Source organism: Ursus arctos, unplaced genomic scaffold (assembly GCF_023065955.2).
Source record: "Ursus arctos isolate Adak ecotype North America unplaced genomic scaffold, UrsArc2.0 scaffold_22, whole genome shotgun sequence".
Classification (NCBI taxonomy): domain Eukaryota; kingdom Metazoa; phylum Chordata; class Mammalia; order Carnivora; family Ursidae; genus Ursus; species Ursus arctos.
The window spans coordinates 28057588-28080738 of NW_026622897.1; the positions used below are offsets into that span (position 1 = coordinate 28057588).

Genomic DNA, 23151 nt, shown 5'->3' on the forward strand with positions numbered 1-23151 from the left:
CATCTCCCGGGGGGCCGGGTGGCGAAAGCTACAGCGGCAGAGGCGAACGCATGCGCGCGGCGTCTCCGGCGCGTCCGGGCTGGAGACTGCGCCCCCCCGCCGTCCCTCGGCACCCCCGCCCGGAGCTGCCGAAGCACCTCCGTGCGTTGCACTGCTAGAGGCCGGGGCTGGCTCGCTGTGCTTCTCAGCGCCGCACCCCACCCGGTGGGCGGTAGCGGCCACGCACGCTCGGGCTCTGTACTGCCCCCCTCCAGTTGCATTGCCCGCCCTAGCCCCTCACTGCCGCCGGCGGCTCGGGCTCGCCCGGGACTGGCGAGTCGCGGTGCACTGGTACCCAGGGCGCTGCAACCGGCCCTGCCTCCTCCCCGTGAAGCCGGGAGTCGTGCCGTCGCCCCCCGTCTGGCAGAGAGCTGGGTCCAGCGTCCAGCCCTCCGGCCTTCGCTTAGGGCCCCCACCCCGCAGAGAGGAGCGGTCCTACCGAGACCGGCCCGGCCCGGCCCGGTGGTGAGATGAGCTTCTTCGGCTTCGGGCAGAGCGTGGAGGTGGAAATCTTGCTGAACGATGCGGAGAGTAGGAAGCGGGCCGAGCACAAGACGGAGGACGGGAAGAAGGAGAAATATTTTCTCTTCTACGACGGAGAGACGGTCTCCGGGAAGGTGAGCCTCGCACTCAAGAACCCCAACAAGCGTCTGGAGCACCAGGGCATCAAGATCGAGTTCATCGGGCAGATCGGTGAGTGGGCACCCCGGGCCTCCCTCCCCGGCCGCCTCCGCCGGGCCAGAGAGCCGACTTGGGGGTGGGGGCGCGGGGTGGTTCCAGGCCCAGCTCCAGTGAGGCCTTTCGGAGCCCCTTGTCCACTGCAGTCTGAGGCCCGCCGGCCGGCGACTGCCCCTGCGTTGCCGGCTTCCCTGCCAAAAGTGACAGTGCATCGCGAGGATGGTGGGGGTGGCCGAGGGCGAAGGGGAGCATCCCTGCCCACAGCCTCATTGTTGTGGGCACCTTGCTCTGGGATACCCTAGTTGTCCCTTCAACATGCGCTCAGCTTTGCTTCCTGCCTCCAGGATTTCCGAGTGAGATGCTCCTGCCTAGCCTGCAGGTGGGTTTGTTAGGGGGAGACCTTTCTCCAGTACTGCTTTTGCCATTGTCTGGACATCCACAGCTGTCAGACCCAAGTTAAGGTGGTCCTCTGTGCCTCACTTAGTTCACTCCCATCCATCCCCTTTTTCTTTTCCATGTGATATAGGAGAGAGCTCACCACCCTTTTGTCTCACCTTAGCTCTGATCTCCTACCCTTGGACCTGTTTTGAGAAAGCAGCCCTGCAGTCTTCTTTCTGTCTACTTAGCCTGTGTTTCTGAGACTTCCTCAATAGAATGCTAGTTTTCAGTTGACTAATTTTCTCCTTACAGACCAAAAAAATGGTCCTTCTGTGTCCAAAATTAAATGATCAAAATTTCTCAGTGTTCCAATGATCTTCAAACATAATTATTAATAATTAAAACTAGACAATAAAAGGCAGTAACAACACAGAAGATTTGGGAGCTGGCAGTCAGAGTGGGGTTGTCTCTAATTCTAAGACTATTTGAAGTCTTGTGTTTTTAAAAACTCTCAGGTACTTCTGAAATAAATGGTCTTTGTCATTAGGTTAGGAGTAGATTCACAGTAAATACTCATGTGGGCTGAAAAAAACTTCTGGCAAAAGATTCATACCTGTAGCACGTGCTGCACGTAGGACCCTGTTCTTACAGTCTTCCTGGGAAAGCTCGTTAAATACTCTCTCTCATATCCTGAGAGTTCAGCAAAGAATCTGTTCTCCCGTTTTACAGGGGCAGGAAACACTGGCACAGGTAGTAGGAATCCTGGGAAAAGGAGTCTGTGTGGCCAGTGCTTTGGTTGAAGTATTTGCCTCTGGTATTTGAGAAAATGAAATTAGGTCAAAGATTGGCTGATCATATAGGAAACTTTTTTGCTATTTTAAATCCAGAATTTGAGTTGCCTTTTATGTATAGGAAAGGGGTTAAAGAGAGAGTTTCATACCCTCTACTCTCCTGTCTCTAGCTTGGATAGGGTTTCTTAACAGCAGTACTGTTTACATTTGGGGCCTGGATAATTCTTTGTTGTCTCAGGATATTTAGCAGGATATTAACCTGGCCTTGACCCACCAGATACCAGAAGCACCCCAAAACGCACCCCCAGAGATGTCTTGAGATATTGCCTTATATCCCCTGGAGGGTAAAGTCACCCCTAGTAATGGACCACTGGGTAAATAGGATGAATCCAAAGCATTTTATGCTAAGCATAATGAAGAGATAGTCGAGAAGTACTTGTCTACTTAGTATCTGTATTTTCAAGTAGTCGTTTTAAAGTTATTACATGGATTCTTTGGCTCTGTAATACAAGTATAAACAGGCACATTTAGTCTGTGTCTTATCCCATCACTCCAGGTGGTGGTGATACCTCTTCAATCCGTGGAAGATAACCAGAGTGTCCCCCACCCCCGCAATGTGAAACGAGCTGTTCAGGGGAATGTAGTCAAAGCGTCCCTCTAGTCTAAGTGAAAGGGAAGTTTAGGGAGCTGCTTGCTGTCCCTGCCCTGCCTGGTTTCTTGTCTGACTCCTTGAATCATCATCCCTGCTGGGTTTTCTCCCAACCTTTTAGCTTCCATTGATAACTCTTTCTGAGCCTCTGAGCACTGTGGGTTCTTGTTGACCCTGTGACTTTGAGGAAGCTGTGTGTCTCTCTGGGTCTCAGCTCTCTCACCTGTAAGGCAGGGATAACAAAAATCACCTTGTGAGAATAATGTTGAGCTGTCAAGGGATAGCTTCATGCAGAATATGGTCTATCTGTATCAACAGTCTACTGATCTCAGGGCACCAGAGCGAGGCTAGTGAGTAACTTTGCCGAGGTTGTGGTAGTGTGGTTTTCTCCTTCATTGCACTCTTGACTATGAATGAAGTGGGTGGAACTTTGGTCAGGCTCATGGGTCTGGCTCTGTGCGTGATGTTACAGTATAGGTCTTGCTGTATGGGAGTAAGAAAGTTGATATCGTTGGGCTCTGTCCACCTTCCTCATTGAATTCCATTTTAACTCAAAAATGTTCTTAAAAACTATAGTCTCTTGGATTTGGTTTCTTTTTTCCTTCCCTCCTTCCTTTCTTTCTTCTGGGGAACAGTTCCACAGCTTGAAAATCAAGTTCTTTATGTAATTAACCTTCTTATCCTTATGATTAATTTCTTTTTCCTCCTGATGAAAGTATATTTGTCCCACTTGTGTATTCATTAGAAGGACAGCCTGGTACATGATTGAGGGTCATGCAGACAGGGTGACTTAGATAGGGCTCAGTTTATAATAGCACAGTCTTTGCTAGGGTCTTGTGAGGACTAGAGATAATGTATGTGATGCACAGGTCTTGGCACACATAATAGGTACTCAGTAAAAGGAAGTTAAAATGATTATTGTCATTTTCTCTTTCCCTATTAAGCTTGACCCATCAGGAAGTTTCCAGGCACTAGAAACATGTTGCCTTGCAGTCACCCTGATTGCTGTGCAGACAGTCCATAGGGAATGTTTGGACCAGGTTAGCCTTCCCTTTGGTCTACTTGTCTGCTTTCCCCCATTGCTTTCCATTGTCTTCTCCTGAACGGCATGTTAGCCCAAGTGGAAACCTGTGAAAGGGACTCTACACAAAGTCCTTGCAGAGACAACTGTTTGGCTCTCTTTTGCATTGGACCTCTCTGGACCTCATTCCTCATAGTGACCCAGACCCTGCTCAGAAAAGCTGCTGTTTCAGCCTTGGTTTTAGAGGTAGGCAGGAACAGAGGTAACTTTTGTTTCCTGTTCCTTCTCTGTAACTTGCTCTGGCAATCTCATCTGGACCCATAACTTCTGTGTCTTTTGTGTTCTGATGACTCCCAACCTCTATCTTTGTCCTGACCTGAGCTCTCTCCTGTGTTCCATGCCTGTGTCTCCAACCGCCTGCTAGGCACCTCTACCTGGATACCCCACAGGTCCCTCAGAAACACATCCAAAGCAGAAACCTCTTTCTTTCTCTGCTCCAGCCCTAGCCCTCCTTCTCGTCCTGTTTGCTCCATTGTGGCCTGTGTCACCTGCGTCCATTCAACCTCAAAGATCTGGAAGTCATCTTAGACTAACGCCTCCTCCTACATGCCCCGTTGGCTCTCCAACAGCTCTCCAATACGTCCCCAGTCTGTGCTTCCTCTTCTTGCCAATACTACTGCCTTTATTACCTCTTTTTGTGGTCACCTCCTAACTGGCCTTCCTGCCTTTGCTTTCTTCGTCTTTCAGTTCATCTTCTGTAAGAGGAAACTTTCAAAAAGGCAGTTTGGACATTGTCAGTCCCCTCCTTAAAATTCTGCTCACCAGCTTCTTATTGGTTAAAGGGCAAAAGTGTACCCGGCTCCTTCCTGAGTAGCCCTGCCTTTCTCTCCAGCCTCATCTCACCCTTAACCCTCACCTCTTATAGTTTCCTCAAAATATGTTCCTTCTAGAATCTTGGCATCTTCCCTTTGCATGTGGACATCTTTCTGCAAGGTATGACCTTCCACTCAGGCTCTTACCCATGCTTAAAGCGCCCAGCACACATGATATCCGTAACAGCCTTCCCCAAGCTCCCCAGGCTGACTTAAGCCCTTCTTCCACTGTTCTTCCACAAGGCCTCATTAGTACCTCTTTTCCAACAGGGTATGACAAACTTGTGACTTTTTTTTTTTTTTCCTAGTCTGCCTTCCTCACTAAATTCTGAGTCCCTGAAAACCGGGGACTGCCTTCAGTCCATCATCAATGTGGTGGCTAATCTCTAGTCTCAGTGGCTAACACAAAGTAGGTACTCAATAAATATTTGCTAACTGGATACGTGGTCAGATCTAGGAATTTGCAGAAGATGTTCTCTGGATTTTTTTTTCTCAACTCCTCCTAGATGAACCAGAGTTACCTGAATGAAGGAAAGGGGGAGTGCAGGTTGGCTTTGCTACTTCCTGTGAAGAGGGAGGGCGTCCTGCTGGCCCTTGTGGCAGAGGCATTGGTCAGCTAGGTGTGGCCCTTACTCGAGGCCACTGAGAGCTAAGATGACTCACCCGCCAGCAGGCACCTGGGCACAGCCTCTTCCCAGAGGGAACTAGGGCACAGAAACGTTAAAGCTGAGGTAGGCTCACTCGCTGTTGCACATTTCTTTAATCATGCTTTCTTAGGCCAAGTTGAGGCTGATTCCTCCCTGTCTGCGAGAAAATACGAGTCATCAGACCTGTGATTCACTCAGTTCTACCCCAACTACTTGGATGTTGCAGTTTGAATGTTACCCCCTGAGAGTATAAGAAGGTCCTGTTGATTCACCTGTGTTGTATATGTTTTCTCTTACCCTCAGTAAGTTTTTGAGCCACATTGGGTTTCTTCCTTCACCTAGTATGCTTTTTCCAATGACTTGGTCTGTTGTAATAAAGCAACAAATGTGTCACTCTAGTATGGGATGGCCCACATTTTAGAAAAAATGCAATGTGGTATATAAGAAGCATGGAGGGAAATTGTTTAATTGTTAGAAGAGACCATTTTTTAAATGGACTCATTTGGGGAACCGTAATGCAAGATATAAGGCAAAGCTGGGCCATTTTGGAGACTAATGAAATAAACCAAGGTAATTAGAAGGTCAGACTTACAAAGGAGGGCAGATATGAATATCCCTCTCCTCCAAAACCAAATAGGTAATATCTGGATTTTTTAAAAAGTTTTTAAAAGTAATGCCACTGGGGGCGCGTGGGTGGCTCACTCAGGTAAGCATCTGCCTTCCGCTCAGGTCATGATCTTGGGATCCTAGGATCCGGCCCCATGTCCAGGGCTTCCTGCCCAGCTGGGAGTCTGCTTCCTCCTCTCCCTCTGCTCCTGCCCCCCACCCCCCACTGCCACTTGTGCTCTCTCTCTCTCAAATGAATGAATAATATCTTTAAAAAAAAGTAATGCCGCTGAATGGATCTGAACCTGTCAGTACCAGTCAAGCCTGTACTTCTAAAGATTTTATTTATTTATTTGAGAGAGAGAGTGAACAAGAGAGAGAAAGTACAAGCTGGGGGGATAGGCAGAGGGAGAGGGAGAAGCAGACTCCCCACTGAGCAGGGAGCCTGATGCAGGACTTGATCCCAGGACCCTGAGATCATGACCTAAGCCGAAGGCAGATGCTTAACTAACTGAGCCACCCAGGCACCCCAAGCCTGTACTTCTGAAAACTCCGGAGGCTTTCTGTATTTTATTTCATTAACCCTTGAAAAGCTAAGTATAAGGCACATTGAGATTAAATGGATCGATTCTGGCCTATTAGTGAGTTGTTGCTGCATCTTGCTGGGGATGGGCAGCCCAGGGGTGTTACTGCTCTAGCAAGTGTACCGGGGTCCTGGAGATCTCAGTGGATGTGGCCAGCCTGAATCTCGACTGGGTTGCCAGTCAGCAGATAGTGGCTGGGAAAATCAGGACGGGGCTCTTTGGAGGTCTTTTTGCCCTTGCTGACTTAATGTTTCTTCTAAGACCTGCATGAAGCTTGGACCAAACATGGTCCCGGCCCAGTAGCAGGTCTCAGGCTGTCTTTAACAATGACCCTGTGATGCAAAGCTGGCTCAATTTCCTTCCAAAGTGGCAAATTCACCCCTCAGCCGTTGGTGGCAAGTTTCATCATGAAAACATCCTGACTACAAAAGTCACTTCCTCCTGTTGGAATCAAGAAAGAGGCTCAAGACAGGGAAGTTACCTTAACAAAAAACATGGTCAGTTCCTACTTCTAACTTGAGATGCCTGGTTACTGAGGGCTTTTGAGGTTGGGGAGAACCAGGGATGACTTGTCACTGCATCTTTGGGATAGAATACAGGCAATTTATAGCCTCTTGATGGCACAGCCTCTTGCTGAAACAGCCTTGTAGTTTCTGTTCTAATTTATGTAAGAGGAAACCAAACTTTCTGGCAAATAGCAAAGTATGGCTGCTATTTCTGCCCCTTTGCACCACAGTGTTTGCAAGAGCATTGCAAATGGCTTATAAATTATACATTAAAAAGCCCAGTCCAGCTCCACTCAGACTACACACTGCCACTCTTCTGTGACATTTAATGCAGGAGCTGGTATTAGCATGTGTCCAGGAGGAAAAGCACTAGGGAGAACGTGACGCTATGCAGGGAAGGACCTCTCCTGCCAAAGATGGCCACAGCCAGGTGCCCCTGCTGGGTCAGGCAAAACATTGGTAGGATTCTTAGATGCTGGCAGTCTGCTCTCTGAGCGCTCTTGGGTACTTCTCTGTTTTGTTTCTCATGTTGACTTTGGTATGTGTGATCACAGTTGTGTATTTTTCTGTCCTTCTCTTTCCATCTTTTTCTCAACTCGGATTTCTCATTCAAAGTTCATGGTCGTTGGGGCTCTGCTCTACCTGCTTCTGTCCCCTGAAACTATGGCCAGAACCCAGTGCTTGGGAGCTAAGACACCAGGTCCACTGCTTAGGGGGTTATTTCCCACGTAGGTATCAGGACCATCAACAAGGACTTATGTAACAATGGATCGGTGAGAGTAAGTGAAGGAGCCCTTGTCACAGTGGTTCTGTTCCTACCTGATCACTGCACTTCCTTACATTTATTGGGGGACACAATTACTGGATTTTAAAATAGAAGCAATGGATTGCTCACCTTTCCCTGTCCTTCTCCCCCTGTGGGTTGTAAGTGTGGTCTCCCATTTAGCAACTTTGTAGATCATTACTCACTACCCAGAATGCTGCCTGCTACTGATTCCATTTAGTATTTGGAAGAGAAGGTGGTTGTTTGTAATATAAAGTGGATCAAAGTGTAACTATATAGGAAATCAGCAACAAACTGTAATCACAATGTAAATTCACACAGAAGCGGCAGCACTAGTTTGGGATTAAACCATACTAATGCCACCTTCCTGAGTTGGAGGAATCTTAGGACAGAGCCCACTCTGCTTTAGAATGCTTCCCTGTCTGGGGCGAAAAAGGCTCCCTATGGACTAGGCTTGTCAGGACCAGCTTCTAGGGCAACAAGGGTTGATTTTGCGCTCAGACTGAAAGCACTACTTGAAACTATTTTCTCTTTCTGGGCATGGTTCTCCCCTGGGGCAGGGCTGGATACTGCATTTCTTGGGCCTGAAGCTGCAGTCCTAATCAGGGCTCAGACCTTGTGCTGTCTGAGGCGGATCCACGCAAATGCAGCTCTGCCCCACTGCCCTAATGCTCAGGTTGTCCCTGAGAGAGATCGCCTGCTGTGCTCTGGAGATGTGGGAACTGGCCTAGTAGGCTGTTGTCCCGGACACTCCTCTCTGTGGACCCGTTTCTTTGTCCCCAAGCAGCCAACAGCAGTAGTACTGAATGCACTCTACCAGATTTATTTCCCCTGTTGATCTACCCTGTCAAATGTTGTAGCCTCACATAGGACTGGAGCCCAGAAATGCCCCCGAAGTGGTACCTTGACTGTAATGTGGCCATGTATACTCACAGTCAGTATTAAGTGTCCCCTGTGCACAGCCAGGTACTGAGGGGGTGCCAGGAACTAGGCCTTATCTCTAAAGACCATGCATTTAGAAAAGTTAACACTTAAATAGCAGAGTACAAATAGGCATAATAATAGAGGATAAATTGATGGCATGAACTTATAATTAAGATTCGAAATCCAGAGCTATTTCCAGAGAAGGATGAATTTAGAGCAATGCCTCTCAAAGTGTGGTCCCTGGACCAGCAGGACTAGCATCCCCTGGGAGCTTATTAGAAATGCAGATTCTCAGGCCTCACCCCAGACACTAGGGGCAGGGCTGAGCAATCTGGTTTTAACAAACCCGCCAACTGATTTTGGTGCTCATTGAAGTTAAGGACCCCCCCCCCCTTATTTAGATGGAGGGAATAACACTAAAACTTCTGCATCAGATTGGCCATGTGGATTCCTCTTTTAGGAATCATAACAGCTAGCAGCTAATATGTTTTGAGTATTTGCTATCGCCTGGGTACTATTCTGAGTACTTTACCTGCATTACGTCCTCTAATTCTTACAGAACCTTACAAAGTGTAATGTTATTACTCCCTTTGTACCAGGTCATAGAAAGAGATTCATTCTAGCAGGAAATCTGTTCTAATCTCAGCTCTGCAGCCAACAATGAGTCTCTAAGCCAATCATTTGACCATGCTATGCCTCAGTTTCTTTCTGTTAAATGAGTGAAAAGGACTGTCTTAGCTACTTCAGAAGGTTATTATAAGGATGATATGATTAAAGAACTATGAACATGCGTTCAAAAGTTAGAAATATTTTTAGAAATGTTTTTAAAGCAATGTAGTACTTTTGATGCAGTTCCCTCATCCATCTCTCACTAAGATACTGTCCTGATATGCTGGAGCAGGGTTATGTTGGGTTTTTACTGTGCCACTGGATTTCTCTGTATAAAATTGAAGTGTTTAGAAAGTGGGGAGGGAAGGAGATCAGTATATGGGGAATGCAGTGAAGGACCGAGATTAGGAGAAAAAAAAAGTCAAAAACAAGGGCCAGGGGGAGTTTTTTGGGGGGAGTTCTGTCAGAAGAGGGGTCCTGAAGCCTGCTTGCTAAGCCCCGTGGAGCTCGGGGTCTCGTAGTAGAGGCTGATGCTTTCTCTCCAGAGCTGTACTACGACCGCGGGAACCACCATGAGTTTGTGTCCCTGGTGAAGGATTTGGCCCGGCCCGGAGAAATTAGCCAATCACAGGCCTTCGACTTTGAATTCACCCATGTGGAGAAGCCGTATGAGTCATACACAGGCCAGAATGTGAAACTACGGTAAGTTGTGCCTGCTGTTTCCCCACCTTCCCCTGAAACTGTTCACATTTCTGAGGCTTTTTATATAGGTATCAAGAAAAAACGGGGCGCCTGGGTGGCACAGCGGTTGGGCGTCTGCCTTCGGCTCAGGGCGTGATCCCGGCATTGTGGGATCGAGCCCCACATCAGGCTCCTCTGCTGTGAGCCTGCTTCTTCCTCTCCCACTCCCCCTGCTTGTGTTCCCTCTCTCGCTGGCTGTTTCTATCTCTGTCAAATAAATAAATAAAATCTTTAAAAAAAAAGAAAAAAGAAGAGAGTTGAGAGCAGTGGTGTGCTGGTAAATGGTTAACAGTGGGCTCTCTGGGAGGAAAAGCCCTAGTTTGTAGCATTTGTCAGTTTCTGTAGTGTAAATATTCCCACCATGGCCAATTGCAATCTCCCAACCTAATGTTCCTGATTACAGAGTTGGGGAGAGATGTACAGTAGCCACCTTGACATAGTTAGATGTAAATTTCCCCCAAAGCAGAGAGAATTGTAAAAGGTAGCAAAATTATTAGGAAGCAATGAGTTTTTAATATATATTTCCTTTGTTTTTCATATAATCTTAATTATAAGTTTTTATAATTTAATTTTAAATAATTCCTATGTTTAACAACCGGCTTTTAAAATTCCTCAAGATTCAACGGTCAGCTTTTATACCCTGGTACATGCTGTCCCCAGCATACCATGAACTGCACATCAGGACATACAGATCCTCAGTCCAGCTCTGCCACACAAGAGCAGTGTGAGCCTGAGCTCTGTCACTCAGCTCTCTCGCTTGAAAAGTAGAATAGATTTGGATTCTAGTTCTAGATCAGTCCTCCATCTTTTGGGGTGATGGGAGTGTAAAACATAACACAGTGTGATGAGTTTTTTTTTTTAATTAATAAACACAGTTTAAGTACATAGGACTGTTTTTATAAAAGTGTTCCAGTTTCTGAGGATGGAGACTGATTCTAGGGCCTCTGGGGTTTAAAAAAAAAAAAAAAAAAAAATTCCAGAGAAGCTCTAGACTCTTGGATGTAACCTGAGATTATGCGATGTCACTGAGATAAAGCAGACTTCCTCTGTTACTCAAGACACCTGGTTCCAACCCTTGATGCTATCTCATATGATCAGCTCGTCTTCATCATCTTAAGGCCTGGTGGTGCGGACTACAGCAAGACCTTCCCTCCCCTTCTCTTCTCTCCCGGGTCTCCCCTCTTCCATCAGAAGACTGATCGTATGCTCTTCTTTTTCAGTCTTTGCAGAGAGGTCTAATCATTGACATTACTCAAACTAGAGACATTGCACTCAGAAAAACCTTCACAACCATAAGGATTATCTAGTTGTCACAAAGCTTGGCTGTGGGATTTATTATTATTTAATTTTATTTAATTTCATTTTTTTGAGAAATTTTATTTATTTATTTGACAGAGACAGAGAGCACAAGTAGGCAGAGCGGCAGGCAGAGGGAGAGGGAGTAGCAGGCTCTCCGCTGATCAGGGAGCCTGATGTGGGGCTCCAACCCAGGACCCTGGGATCATGACCTGAGCCGAAGGCAGCCGCTTAAGCAACTGAGCTACCCAGGCACCCCTATTTAATTTTATTTTTTACAGTGGATTGCTCCTAAATGTTTTTATTTTTTTATTTTATTTTATTTTATTTTTTTTTGAAAGATTTTATTTATTTATTCGACAGAGATAGAGACAGCCAGCAAGAGAGGGAACACAAGTAGGGGGAGTGGGAGAGGAAGAAGCAGGCTCATAGCGGAGGAGCCCGATGTGGGGCTCGATCCCATCACGTCGGGATCACGCCTTGAGCCGAAGGCAGACGCTTAACCGCTGTGCCACCCAGGCGCCCCTCCTAAATGTTTCTAAATCAGAGAGAAAGGTGTTGAAAAGAGTGCGGTGGTTCCTCGGAATATTAAAAATAGAATTACTGTATGATCCAGGAATTCTGCTTTTGGGTACATACCCAGAAGAAGTGAAAGCAAGGATTCAAACACAGACACGTACACCCATACTCATAGCTTCTTGTTCACAGCAGCCAAAAGGTGGACCAACCTGAGTTCCATCAGCAGATGAATGGGTAAACAAAATGTGGTATATACGTACAGTGGGATATTATTCAGCCTTTAAAAAGGAAGGAAGTCCTGTCATATGCTACAACATGGATGAACACTGAAAGCGTTGTGCTAAGTGAAATTAGCCAGTCATGAAAAGACAAATACTATATCATTTCACAACATTGTGAATGTACTTAATGCCCCTGAACTGGATACTTAAAAATAATTAAAATGTTAAATTTTGTTGTATATGTTGGAGGAGAAAACCCTTTTCCTCTATCCATCTTAGGTTCATTGGCTGAGGCCCTGCAAATCCGACTGAAGACAGGCTAGCAAGAGAAAGGCAGGCCAGTTGATTCACATGTGTGTTGTGCATACACATGGAACTCAGGGATTGGTAACACAAAGGGGTGGTTGGGACTTGGAGCTTATGTAAGCATCTTAACAGAAGAATGATAATTTTACAGAGAAGCGACAAGACAAAGGAAAGGGACTTTGAGCTTCTAGGGACAACAAGTTGTGGGAAGGTAAATATATGGGAGAAACAAATGGAAGGTAAGAATCCTTTTAGCAAGATTTGTTAGGTGGATTTCTCTAGTGCAGCCTCTGGGCTGGTGGCAGTTGTCTCTGGTGATTAAGAATGTCCTGCTCTTCCCTGGTAGAGTGGGGAGGGCAGAGAGTTTTCCTGTGTCTGCTTCTCGTCAGTTGCTTTCAGTTCGATATAATTGTTATGCCAAAGTGGCATATTTTGGGGTGGTATACTCTGAACTCCTTCTGTGTTTTACCACAAAATAAATTAATGAATAAAAAAGAAAAAGGTGTTGCTGTTCAATTAGATGAAGACATTAGGACTCATGTTGAGAAAGTGAGGAGGTCAAGAAGGGAAAATTCGTTAAGAGCAGCTTGTAGATGTCAATTCCAGATGGAGGGCTTGTATCTTACTGCTTAGGCCGAGGGGAAACATGAAGAGATCACTATTTCTTTTGTTTTCAGGTGGGGGAGTGGTTCTTTTGGATGGTTCCTATAAAGTCAGCATGTCCTGGGGCGCCTGGGTGGCTCAGTTGTTAAGCGTCTGCCTTCAGCTCAGGGCGTGACCCCGGGGTCCTGGGATCAAGCCCCGCATTGGGCTCCCTGCTCCACTGGGAGCCTGCTTCTTCCTCTCCCACTCCCCCTGCTTGTGTTCCCTCTCTCACTGGCTGTCTCTCTCTCTGTCAAATAAATAAATAAAATCTTAAAAAAAAATGTAAAAAACCCCCAAAACATGTCCTATTTGATGAATGGGTGAGCGCAGAGACAAAATTGTTGGAAGGCTAGCATGAGGTCATGAGTGTCTTACCTTAGTGGACACAGCGGGAGTGGGCAGCAAACAAGGAATTTAACGGACAGCAACAGAACTGACCAGTGAATGTAGATGCAGACAGATGGCTATCAGGAAGAAGGGATGGTTTGTAGTGAAGATGATTCATCCGATTTTAAAGTCTAAGGCACTGGCAAAATAGAGAGGTACAAAAGTTCACTAGACAATCGGAAATGCAAGCCTGGCACTCAGGACAGAGAAATGCACTGTTGGGAGTCTTCTTTTCAGAGGTAAAAACTGGTACATTTTTCAAGGAGGAGAGCTGAGGGAGAGAAAAGCCCAGGCAGGACCTATGAGAGGGATAGGAAGGTGGGGGTGGGAGGGGAGGTGAAGCAGGTAAAGCCCTCCTGTGGAACCTTGGGAAGAGCATTTCAAGGACGAGGAGGAAACGTTTTACTGTCCAGTGTTGAAACCGAAGCTGAAAAGGCAGGCTGCTGGGTTTGGCAACAGGGAAGAAGCTGCAGTAGTTAGAAGAGAACCCCTCCATGACCACTGTCCCTGACGAACGGTCAGGAGTGCAAGGCCTGGAGAGTGTTTTGGGGATTGAGGAGTTTGGGCCTTTATATAAAACTCAAAGGAGGAAGCCTTTATTGGAGAGGGATTCGATATACTGAGGAAATTGGGAAACTCGAAGGCTCAAGAATGCCAGGCAGTAGTTCTCCACCACAGCTCCCATATTAGAATCACTTGGGAGGTTTGAAAAATGTTGACGCCTGTGTGCCTCTGCAGAGCAGTTAAATGTCAGCTCTGCCTGGGTATCTGGATTTTGGAAGCACCTCCCCCGAGGGCGCTTGTAATGTGCACCCAGATTGGAAGTCATTCTGCCAGATGGAGGAGGAAAAGGGTCTCTCTTGAGAGACAGAGGTACTGTTGGAAGGAGGAAAGGGTGGGCAAGGATACAGACGCACATTTAGGACCAAAGTAAGAAACAGCACAAGCAGAGAAGGGAGAGAATTATAAATCTTGACTTGGAAGGTCTTCCTCTTAGTGGAATGAAAGCTGTGTCTTCTACAGAGAGTTGGGAGAGGAGGCTTGAGAGCCTGAGCAAGTAGAAAAGGGTTAGGAACAAATAAGTACCTTGGAGAATGTGGCAGAAGTTACTGAGATGAATAAAAGGATTGCCAAGCATCAGTCAGGGCCACACAGAGGAGAGGAGCCAAATGTGTCACTGATCTGGTTAGCAGCTTTCTCCAGGAACAGCTGACAGGTGATGCAGATTATCTGAGTTTGTTTAGAAGAAAATATCATTAAGGGGGTGTTTCTCCATTCACTGGGAATTAGCAGAGTAAGTCAAGGGACAGGATGCTGGAGATTGGCCGTGCTCGAGCAGCTGACTGGAGGGTCAGGCTTGGCACGCTAAGCCCTTCACGGTTGTGTCTCTGTCTTCTTCCCCTCTTGTCCTCTACCACAGCAACCCCTCCCCAAGGATCCAAGGTTCAGCCAGAGACTTTCTTTGTCCAAACCAGGACCTCTCCCACTTCTGCTGCTTTACTTATAAGGTCTGCTCTGCCTGAGCGCCCTTTTTTTCCCCCCATAGCACTTGATTCCTCTACCTGAATTAGCACTTGCCGTGTGTTCTAGTATTTCTGTTAGCTGGTCCACCTTCCCCAGTGGACTGTGAGCGTCCCATTCGTCCTATGCCTAGCAATAAACGTTTGCTAAATGAAGAGCTGACTGACTTTCTCCATTCCCTATCCCTCCTGTTTAATTTGAGGGACTTGGAAAATGCTAAATTGATTGAACATTGGTAAATAAACAGGCGTGCAAATATAAGAGTGTAAGACAGATGCCTGTGCCTGAAGACCCAGGAGTTAGTTGAAGAAAAGCCCGCACACAAATACACGGTAGGCAGTGGCGTTAGGATAACTTGCTGTGGGAGTATAGAGCAGAGAAATCACTTATATTTAGGGCAACGCTCTGAGCCGAGAGGCTGGGCTCGGACAGGCATTTGGGGGAAAGGTCTTTGAACTCCCTGCAACTGTAATTGCAAATTCTGTGCTTAAGTGCATGTGTTCATTTCTTCCTGGGAGGAGGCTCCGCAGAGGTAAATTCTCGAAGGAAGACAAAGCCCCAAAAGTTAACCACCATAAGAGCTTGTCTCCAGTCTGCCTGGTGCATGGATCGAGGCAGCATGTGGAGACCGGGAGTGTTCCTTCACGACACATCTGTCTCCTACAGGTATTTCCTTCGGGCTACCATCAGCCGCCGCCTCAATGATGTCGTCAAAGAGATGGACATTGTAGTCCACACGCTCAGCACGTACCCAGAGCTGAACTCCTCCATCAAGATGGAGGTTGGGATCGAGGACTGCCTGCACATCGAGTTTGAGTATAATAAGTCCAAGTAAGTATCCAGGGCCCCACCGTCGTGGAGAATTATTGAGGGAGGTAGGTAAGATAGGACCTGATGAGAATACAAGTGGCAGAGCCCTGGCCACGGTGGCTCGTAGTGCTGTAGGGGAGGCCACTGACCTGGCACTGTGAATATATGTGCCAGGCTGCTGAAAGGTGGACCAGGAAATTCAACTTCATTTTACTTAAACTAAACGGAAATTAAGAAGGTACATTTAAGTTAAATATCCTACATTGTCTTTCAAGGTCAATCCAAACTAACTTTAAGGTTATTTTGGATGTAGATACAGCTCTTTCCTTCTACTGACGAAAATAATCTCAGAATACAATTCCTGTTAGCATTTGTATCCTATATACAGTATGTGTCTAGAAATCAATGTGAAGAAACCACACAACGGCCATAGTTCACTGCTTCCTCCTGAACTTAAATGAATTATATAGCAAAGAACACCTGGTGCCTTTTTATGAGGGTCTTTAAATAATTTTGACTGGCAAGTTGGGAAGCTGTGTATGTTTTAAACTGTTTGTTGTCCAAACATGAAAATATTTAAGTGCGGGGCCCCTGGGCGGCTCAGTTGGTTAAGCATCTGCCTTCAGCTCAGGTCATGATCCCAAGGTCCTGGGATCGAGCCCTGCATTGGGCTCCTTGCTCCGCGGGGAGCCTGCTTCTCCTTCTCCCCCGTCCCTCCCCCTGCTTGCACTTTCTCTCTCCCTCTCAAATAAATTAAAAATCTTAAAAAAAAAATAAATATTTAAGTGCTTGTAAATCATGAAACTTACTGACACTTCAAAAGTATACCACAAGCATCTTTCTTTTCAGTATAATACATTCCTGAAAATGTTTGAAAATCAGATATGCAAAAGTAAAAGTGTATTCTATTCACAGAGAGCTGAAAAAAGAAATTAGAGTCTCTAGGGTTCTTACTGGGGAGACCCTCATATCAGACCCACTCTTATCCAGGGGGTCAGATAGTAGGGGTTAGGAATAGGGCTTTTTAAAAAAAAAACTAGCAACATACGTGCTTCCTAGAACAGGGGTGAGGGAAAGGCCTGTTTTTTCCCCTGCCCCTGGCCTGGAACTACTCGTGACGCAGAACGGGCCCTGCTTGACATGGCCCCACCTGTGGAATGGAGTGGGGCGAGCTGGGAGGGAGGTTGAGCTGGGCCAGGCAAGGACACATAAGGAAACAGCCTTCTTCCGCATTCTCCTCACAGCCTCAGAGCTCTGTGGGCCTTCTGGAAAGGAGCCACCAAAAGTGCCTGCCCACCAGCTCTCCAGCTACCTGGTAGAAGGGGTGGCTGGCAGGGAGTGCTGCCTTGTAGGAGGAGCTCAGAATAGCTGTCAGTCAGCCAGATGTTCAAGACCAAGTGTGGTATGTGAAGGGCTCTTTAGAGAGCCCACCCCATGACCCCAGGAACTGGATGTTCCGACCTGTCCTGCCTTTTCGGAGCAGGCTGCTGTGTAAGGACACACTGTCTCTATCATATAGTCCCATTCTGCCAGTAAGGATTGGCCTTGGAGTAAGATTAGCAGGTACTAACATGTTTGACCTTGGGTTTCTCCTCTGAAAAGTGGAGACAGGTTAGTAGGTTTCAAACACATACAGAAAGGATGAAGTGAAAGAAGAGTGGGGTCCAGGGTTCTAGGCCCTCCACAGGAGTTTCTCAAGTATTAATGCTTCTGCATAGGATTTCATTTAGAATAAAGAATGTTCCGTTTATCAAAGTTTAAAAACCCCTAGAATCTGTGCTCTCTTAGCATTCCTTCTCAAATGCTGCAAACAGCCTCCATTCTGATTTTGTAAGTGTTCTTAGATTATCTGCTAAGAATGTCTGCCCAGTTAGACTGTAAGCAGAAAGGCAACATGAAATAGTGGGGAGAACACAAGCCTAGGAATTAGGCATCAGAGTTCACATCCTGTGTCTGTCCCCTACTTAAATCCTTGTTCAAGTATTTATCTTCTTTGAACTTCCTTTTCTTCACCTGTAATATAAGGAGGTTAAATTCTAAAGTTCCTGCCAACACTCCTGTCCCATGATTCTGAGCTTCAGGTTTGAAGATTTTCCTCTCTTCCTGTAAGCCTGTTACAGGCCTATGCACACGCAGACCACTGGTATTCCAGACTGACTCGAAGAGAAATTCTGGAAAGGTCAGAAAGCGTTATGCAGCATGGCCAAATTCATAAGAGCTCACAGAGCACAAGCCATGTGAGCAGGGCCCAGAGACAAGGTGCTGGTGGAGCATAACGCGTGCATCTTGCTCTGCCGCTCCTGCCTGGACTGTCACGTCTAGCAGACAGAACTGTTTGCTGCAGACGATTGAGGCCCAGTTGCCAAAAGACATTTTGTGAGCTCAGAGCGAGACCTGGTTCCTACCTTTGTGGGGCTGGCTTCCCACACATTGGGACATCTAAAACAACACGAACAAAAGGTATAAAAGAAATTAAAGTGCTGAGGAGATAGATGAGATGGGCGAGCACAGGGTGGGTGATGTAACATGCAAGAGGAATGTCCTTTGAGTTGTATATGGAAAAATGGAACAGAAGTTACTATGATTCCAATAAAGAACATATTGGGAAATCATTCTGCAAGGGCAGTTGTGGTAAGAACGTGGGTGCGTGTGCACTGTGATTCCCATCTTCAACCAACCTGCTTGGTGGCGTCTGCTCCCCAGAAACCCAGGAGATCTGGAAATGTGCAAAGTTTGGCTGCCGTATTCACATCTTATTTTCTCTTCCCCAGATACCACTTGAAAGATGTCATTGTAGGAAAGATCTACTTCCTCTTGGTGAGAATCAAAATCAAGCACATGGAGATAGATATCATCAAGCGGGAAACGACAGGCACAGGCCCCAATGTGTACCACGAGAACGACACGATAGCCAAGTATGAGATCATGGATGGGGCGCCCGTGAGAGGTGAGCATCCTGGCACCCAGCCCACAGCTGCCTCACCCGTGCCCCCAGGTCCCGCACAGAGTTTTGGAGGGGCCCAAGGGATTATACAGCTAAAGTAAGATTTCCTAGTCACCTATAATTTCTCATCTCTAATCGTTCACTGTGGATCCCGGTAAAGAGGAAAAGGAGGGCTGGGTATGTGGAACTCCAAGCTCCTTCCCCACCTTCACCCAGAAAAGCTCCACGTTGGCCTCGTCTACATACTGAGCTCACACCTCTTAAAATAACAAAAGCTTGGAAAATACTGGCTTAGCAGATACAGTTTGAACGTTTTACTACTTTTGGCGTTTTTGCTGCTAGGGAGCAAGAGATTAGCGCAGAATAATCATTTGTGTTCCTTAGTTCTAGCTCTAGCCAAATGATTCATTCTCCGAATTCATTCACCAAGTGTAGATACTCTGGGTGGTACTACCAGGTGCACAGACAGCACTGGGAAGGGGACAGAAAACAGTACCGCACTGCCCACCCCCACAGCTGACATTACCTCTGGAATGAATGGAGCCGAAAGCTTTGTTAGTTGGGGAATCCGTGATTATTTGGGAGTAGCAATCTTTATGTTCCCCTGGCTCCGCAGCCACTGATCACGAAGAATTATGTTTGCATTTAGAAGTGCTTGGTTGTGCCACGGTTTTATTCAGCTTGTTCCCACGTGTGTGTTCCATGTGGAAGGAGGGGACAATGACAGCAGATTCTTGAGCATCACCATGCCAGGTCTGGGGTCGGGGGCGGGGATAGGACTGAGCTCTCCTGACTCTCTGAATGTGCCATTTTTTCACCAGCTGCACAAGTAGAGCCACTTGTCATTTTCTCTGAGAAATAAGACAAAACAGCAGATAATTAATGGTGCATTTTATATTTAGCTTTAGACTACATTATAGGTTTGGCCTTTCTCAGTAGAATTACTGCCCTAATTTCATTTCACTTAAATTAGGAAAGGCAGGGTGTTAGAGCTGCAAGAGATCAGAAATACCACATAGTCTGATTCCACAATTTCCCACAAGAGGAAATTAAGGTCCAGAGAAAGCAATAGACTAACTCAGAAGTCATAGAACTGGTTTATGGAGAACTAAGGCCAGAATGAGGATTTTCTCTTTTCCAGACCACTGTACCACTGTGCCAATCCATCTCAGAGTGGACATGTATTTTGGAGGGCATGCACTAACTAGGATGGAGGAAAGTGGCATCGAAATTGCCGGGTGACATGATGAGTTAGCTGGGGTTGGACACTTGGCTTGTGAAAACCCAACGACTAGACACATTACGTATAATCAAAAGATGCTTAGCAGTAGGATCCCATGCTGTTCAGACTCACGGGTCTGTGTATCAGGGCAGTGAGAGAAGGTGCAGCGGGACCTGGGGTGGAAGTGCAGAGTCACCTTTTTGCTTCAGCAGATCATGGAGCCGCAGAATGCGAATCCCCACCAGGCAGAAGCATTCCCTTGGTGTTCCATGACATGCTCAGGTGGCCTCTCCCCTGCTGTGGGCAGAGAGTGCCTCGGTATCAGGTAGGTTGGGTCACTTTGCCCTTTGCTCTGATACCTGCCTGGCCCTTACAGGAGAGTCCATCCCAATCCGGCTCTTCCTGGCGGGCTACGAGCTCACCCCCACCATGCGGGACATCAACAAGAAGTTCTCTGTGCGCTATTACCTCAACCTGGTGCTGATCGACGAGGAGGAACGGCGCTACTTCAAACAGCAGGTGAGGCCCGGGCACCTCCCCAAGACCCCTGGTGGCCCTCGAGCGGACAGATGAAGCAGAACGGTACGGGGGAGAGAGTCTACATGTGTCTGTGCCACTTGTTAGTTCACTGAGAGGGAGTCCCACAGCAAGAATGAGGGCTCCCACCTGACACATCGAGACTGCTTCCTCAGGCCCAGGCCCTGCCACCACTCTACCCGTCCTGCCCACACATCAGAAGGCGCTCTGGGGTGGTATGGGCAACTGCTGTCACTGGGGAGAGAGAAGCAGAGGAGGTTTTGCTAAGATGCCCGGGAGAAAGTTGGAGTCTCTAGGAACCCCCACCCCCATGCCTCCCTCTCAAGGTAGCCTGTTGCCCCTCACCCCCCCATTCTGCAGGAAGTGGTGTTGTGGCGGAAAGGCGACATCGTACGGAAGAGCATGTCCCACCAGGCAGCCATCGCCTCACAGCGCTTCGAGGGCACAACCTCCCTGGGTGAGGTGCGGACCCCCAGCCAGCTATCTGACAACAACAGCAGGCAGTAGGCCCCCAGGGCCAGGAAGCGGCTGGGCTTCCACCCCAGCACCCCTGTCTACCAAACACCAGCGGCTGGGGGAGGGGGAGGACAGTGTGATGCTCAACTGACCTGTTACTTGCAACCTGAAAACAAATCGTGTTTTGACTTAAATTCTTTTTTCTAAAGAACCTAAGGGGCTTGGATTGGGAGGCAGTCTCCTTGAGATTCTGCAGCTGATGTGGGAGTAGGGAGAGGTACCAACCTGGTCTCTCTGGGGAAGAGAGCCTTCTGTTGAGGCCTTCCATGTGGGGCTGCCTTGCATTTTAAAGGAGAGCAGAGAGCAGGCATCCTTGGCTCCTGGGTCTCTGAGCTTCCTGATACAGGATCTGAGCATGTCCCTGGATTTCTGAGCTGCCAACGGGGCCCGGGGTAGTCGCATCTTATTCTCCCCTCTGCTACCCCTGCCCTATCCTAGATGGCAGGGGGAGACTCAAGGTCAGGAAGCTGCCTCTTTGGGAGTCTTGGATGTGGTGCTTTGAAGTTTCCACAAGCCACCTCCTTTCTGGGCTTTCTCTCACTGCTGGCACCCAGGCACCTCCCTTCTTCATCTTCTACGGACTCTTGTCAGTAACGTCCTGGAACAGAAGCCTGCGGAAGGGCCTTTGGCTGTTATCCCCTCACCTGTGAGAAATTCTGGGCACAGAGACACCCTGGGGTCGGTACCATGCATGGATGGCAGCGGTGTTGAACCCAGGAGGCCAAGCCAGGCCCACTGAGGAAGAAGTATGGTGACTGTGCGCGGTAGCTGTCTGCCTTCACCCTGGGACTGTGCTCCCCAGCCCCTGGGGCTGGATGGTTCTAGGGTATTGCTCTGTGCTATAGCAAGCCTAGACAAGGGCATCTGTTTCCTTTAAGAGATCCCGGGAAGGGGCCCTGATCTCTTTGCTTCCCTAAGAATGGATCCTCATCACTCCTTGCTCTCTCTCCATTTAGTTTCTGGGAATTGGGGCTTGGAAGTGTCTTACTGTCGCCCATGTCCCCTCACTCTCTGAGTTTCAGGAGGGACGTCAGAGCCTCAGCAGAAGGCTGCTACACAACTTCAGAATACTTCTGCTTGCCAAATTATGTCTTCGTCTTCACCAGTTGACTGACCAGAGTTTAGGACCATTGATGTTTTTGTTTTAAAAACATACATAAAAACTCTTGTTACGCTAAAGGAGAGGGGGACTTCCCTCTGTTGCACTGTGTGTGGGCCCAGTGGAGTAAAGGTATTGACATCCTTTTCTGCCTCATCTGGAAATGACCTATTGGCCTCCCTTCCCTTCAAGCAGACCCCCTGGCCAATAAGTACAATATTTGGTTGTCTGAGTTCTCCATAATTTGGAAAGCAGAGGGGTTGGTTCCTGTGTCATCTTTTAGTGTGGAAAATTCAGACTCCTCTTTTCCTCAGAAATCAGTGCAGTCATGAGCCTCTCACTGGGCAGGACTCATGGGTCAGGACTGAGACTGGAGGAAAAGATACTGGGATGACACTTGAGGTTGACTGGGGACAGCAGAACCAAGGAAGGTAAGGTGGTTCCCCCCCATGCTTGGACCCCGAGTACAGGTGCAACGGACAATCCCATGGGATCAGGATTACCCACCCAGTTGCCCCTGGATTATCAAGGTTGGGGCTTAAGTGTGTAGGGGAGGCAGGTTCTGTGTTCCTTGCCTTTTCCACAACATGAGATTAGGCTCTGGTGTGCCTCCCGTAATAGCTGGTATTCTAACTAGAAAGGACCTGTCAAGTCCTCTGCCTCCCAACTGACAACCCAAATTCATTTTCCAACTTTCCTAACATCTTAAACCTTTCTTCTGGGAGAACTAGAAGGTAGAATTTGATTTTATTCTCTCAGGAGCTGTGCATAAGCCAGGTCTTGTTTTCCCTCACTCTGCCCCCATTCACTCCTTGTCTGTGCAACTGTGGAGGTAAGGGGAGGCCCTGCCCCCACCTTTACCCCCATACCTGGGAGTGCATAGGTACTAAACCAAGCAGTGCAACTTATAATTAAGCAGCTGCAGTGTTTACATGTTTCTTAATGTGTCGTCTTTTCAATGGCTGTATTTTAAAAAAAAGAACACTTGTTTCAGTTGTCTCTCTGATTAAAGGAAGCCCCTGTGGCTTGGAGGCATTGTGCCCATGGTCCACCAGGGTCTGTGGTTTCTTGTCTTACACTGTCCCACTCACACCCAAGGGGAGAAAAAACAACCACCCTGATCCAGCACAAGGCCTGCCCTCACCATGGCCTCAGCCCCTGGCGAACAGTGATGTTTTATTAACACCTGTTTTAGACAAGCACATGCTGAGAAAGGAATTCCAGTTGTACCCTCATCTGGCAAGCTGTGCCAAAACTGCTAATGGTTCACACTCCTGTGGGGCGCAGATGACTTCAGGG

General features: G+C 47.5%; 1 protein-coding gene across 1 annotated transcript; it reads left to right on the forward strand.

The window, feature by feature from the left end:
- The first annotated feature begins 1 nt into the window (after position 1).
- VPS26B (VPS26 retromer complex component B) lies at positions 2-22903 on the forward strand. Its single transcript, XM_044386520.3, has 6 exons — positions 2-732; positions 9634-9790; positions 15391-15555; positions 18306-18481; positions 20077-20219; positions 20598-22903. Exons 1-6 carry the CDS (start codon positions 510-512, stop codon positions 20742-20744), a joined length of 1011 nt encoding a protein of 336 aa, XP_044242455.1. The 5' UTR covers positions 2-509; the 3' UTR covers positions 20745-22903.
- Positions 22904-23151: the final 248 nt, after the last annotated feature.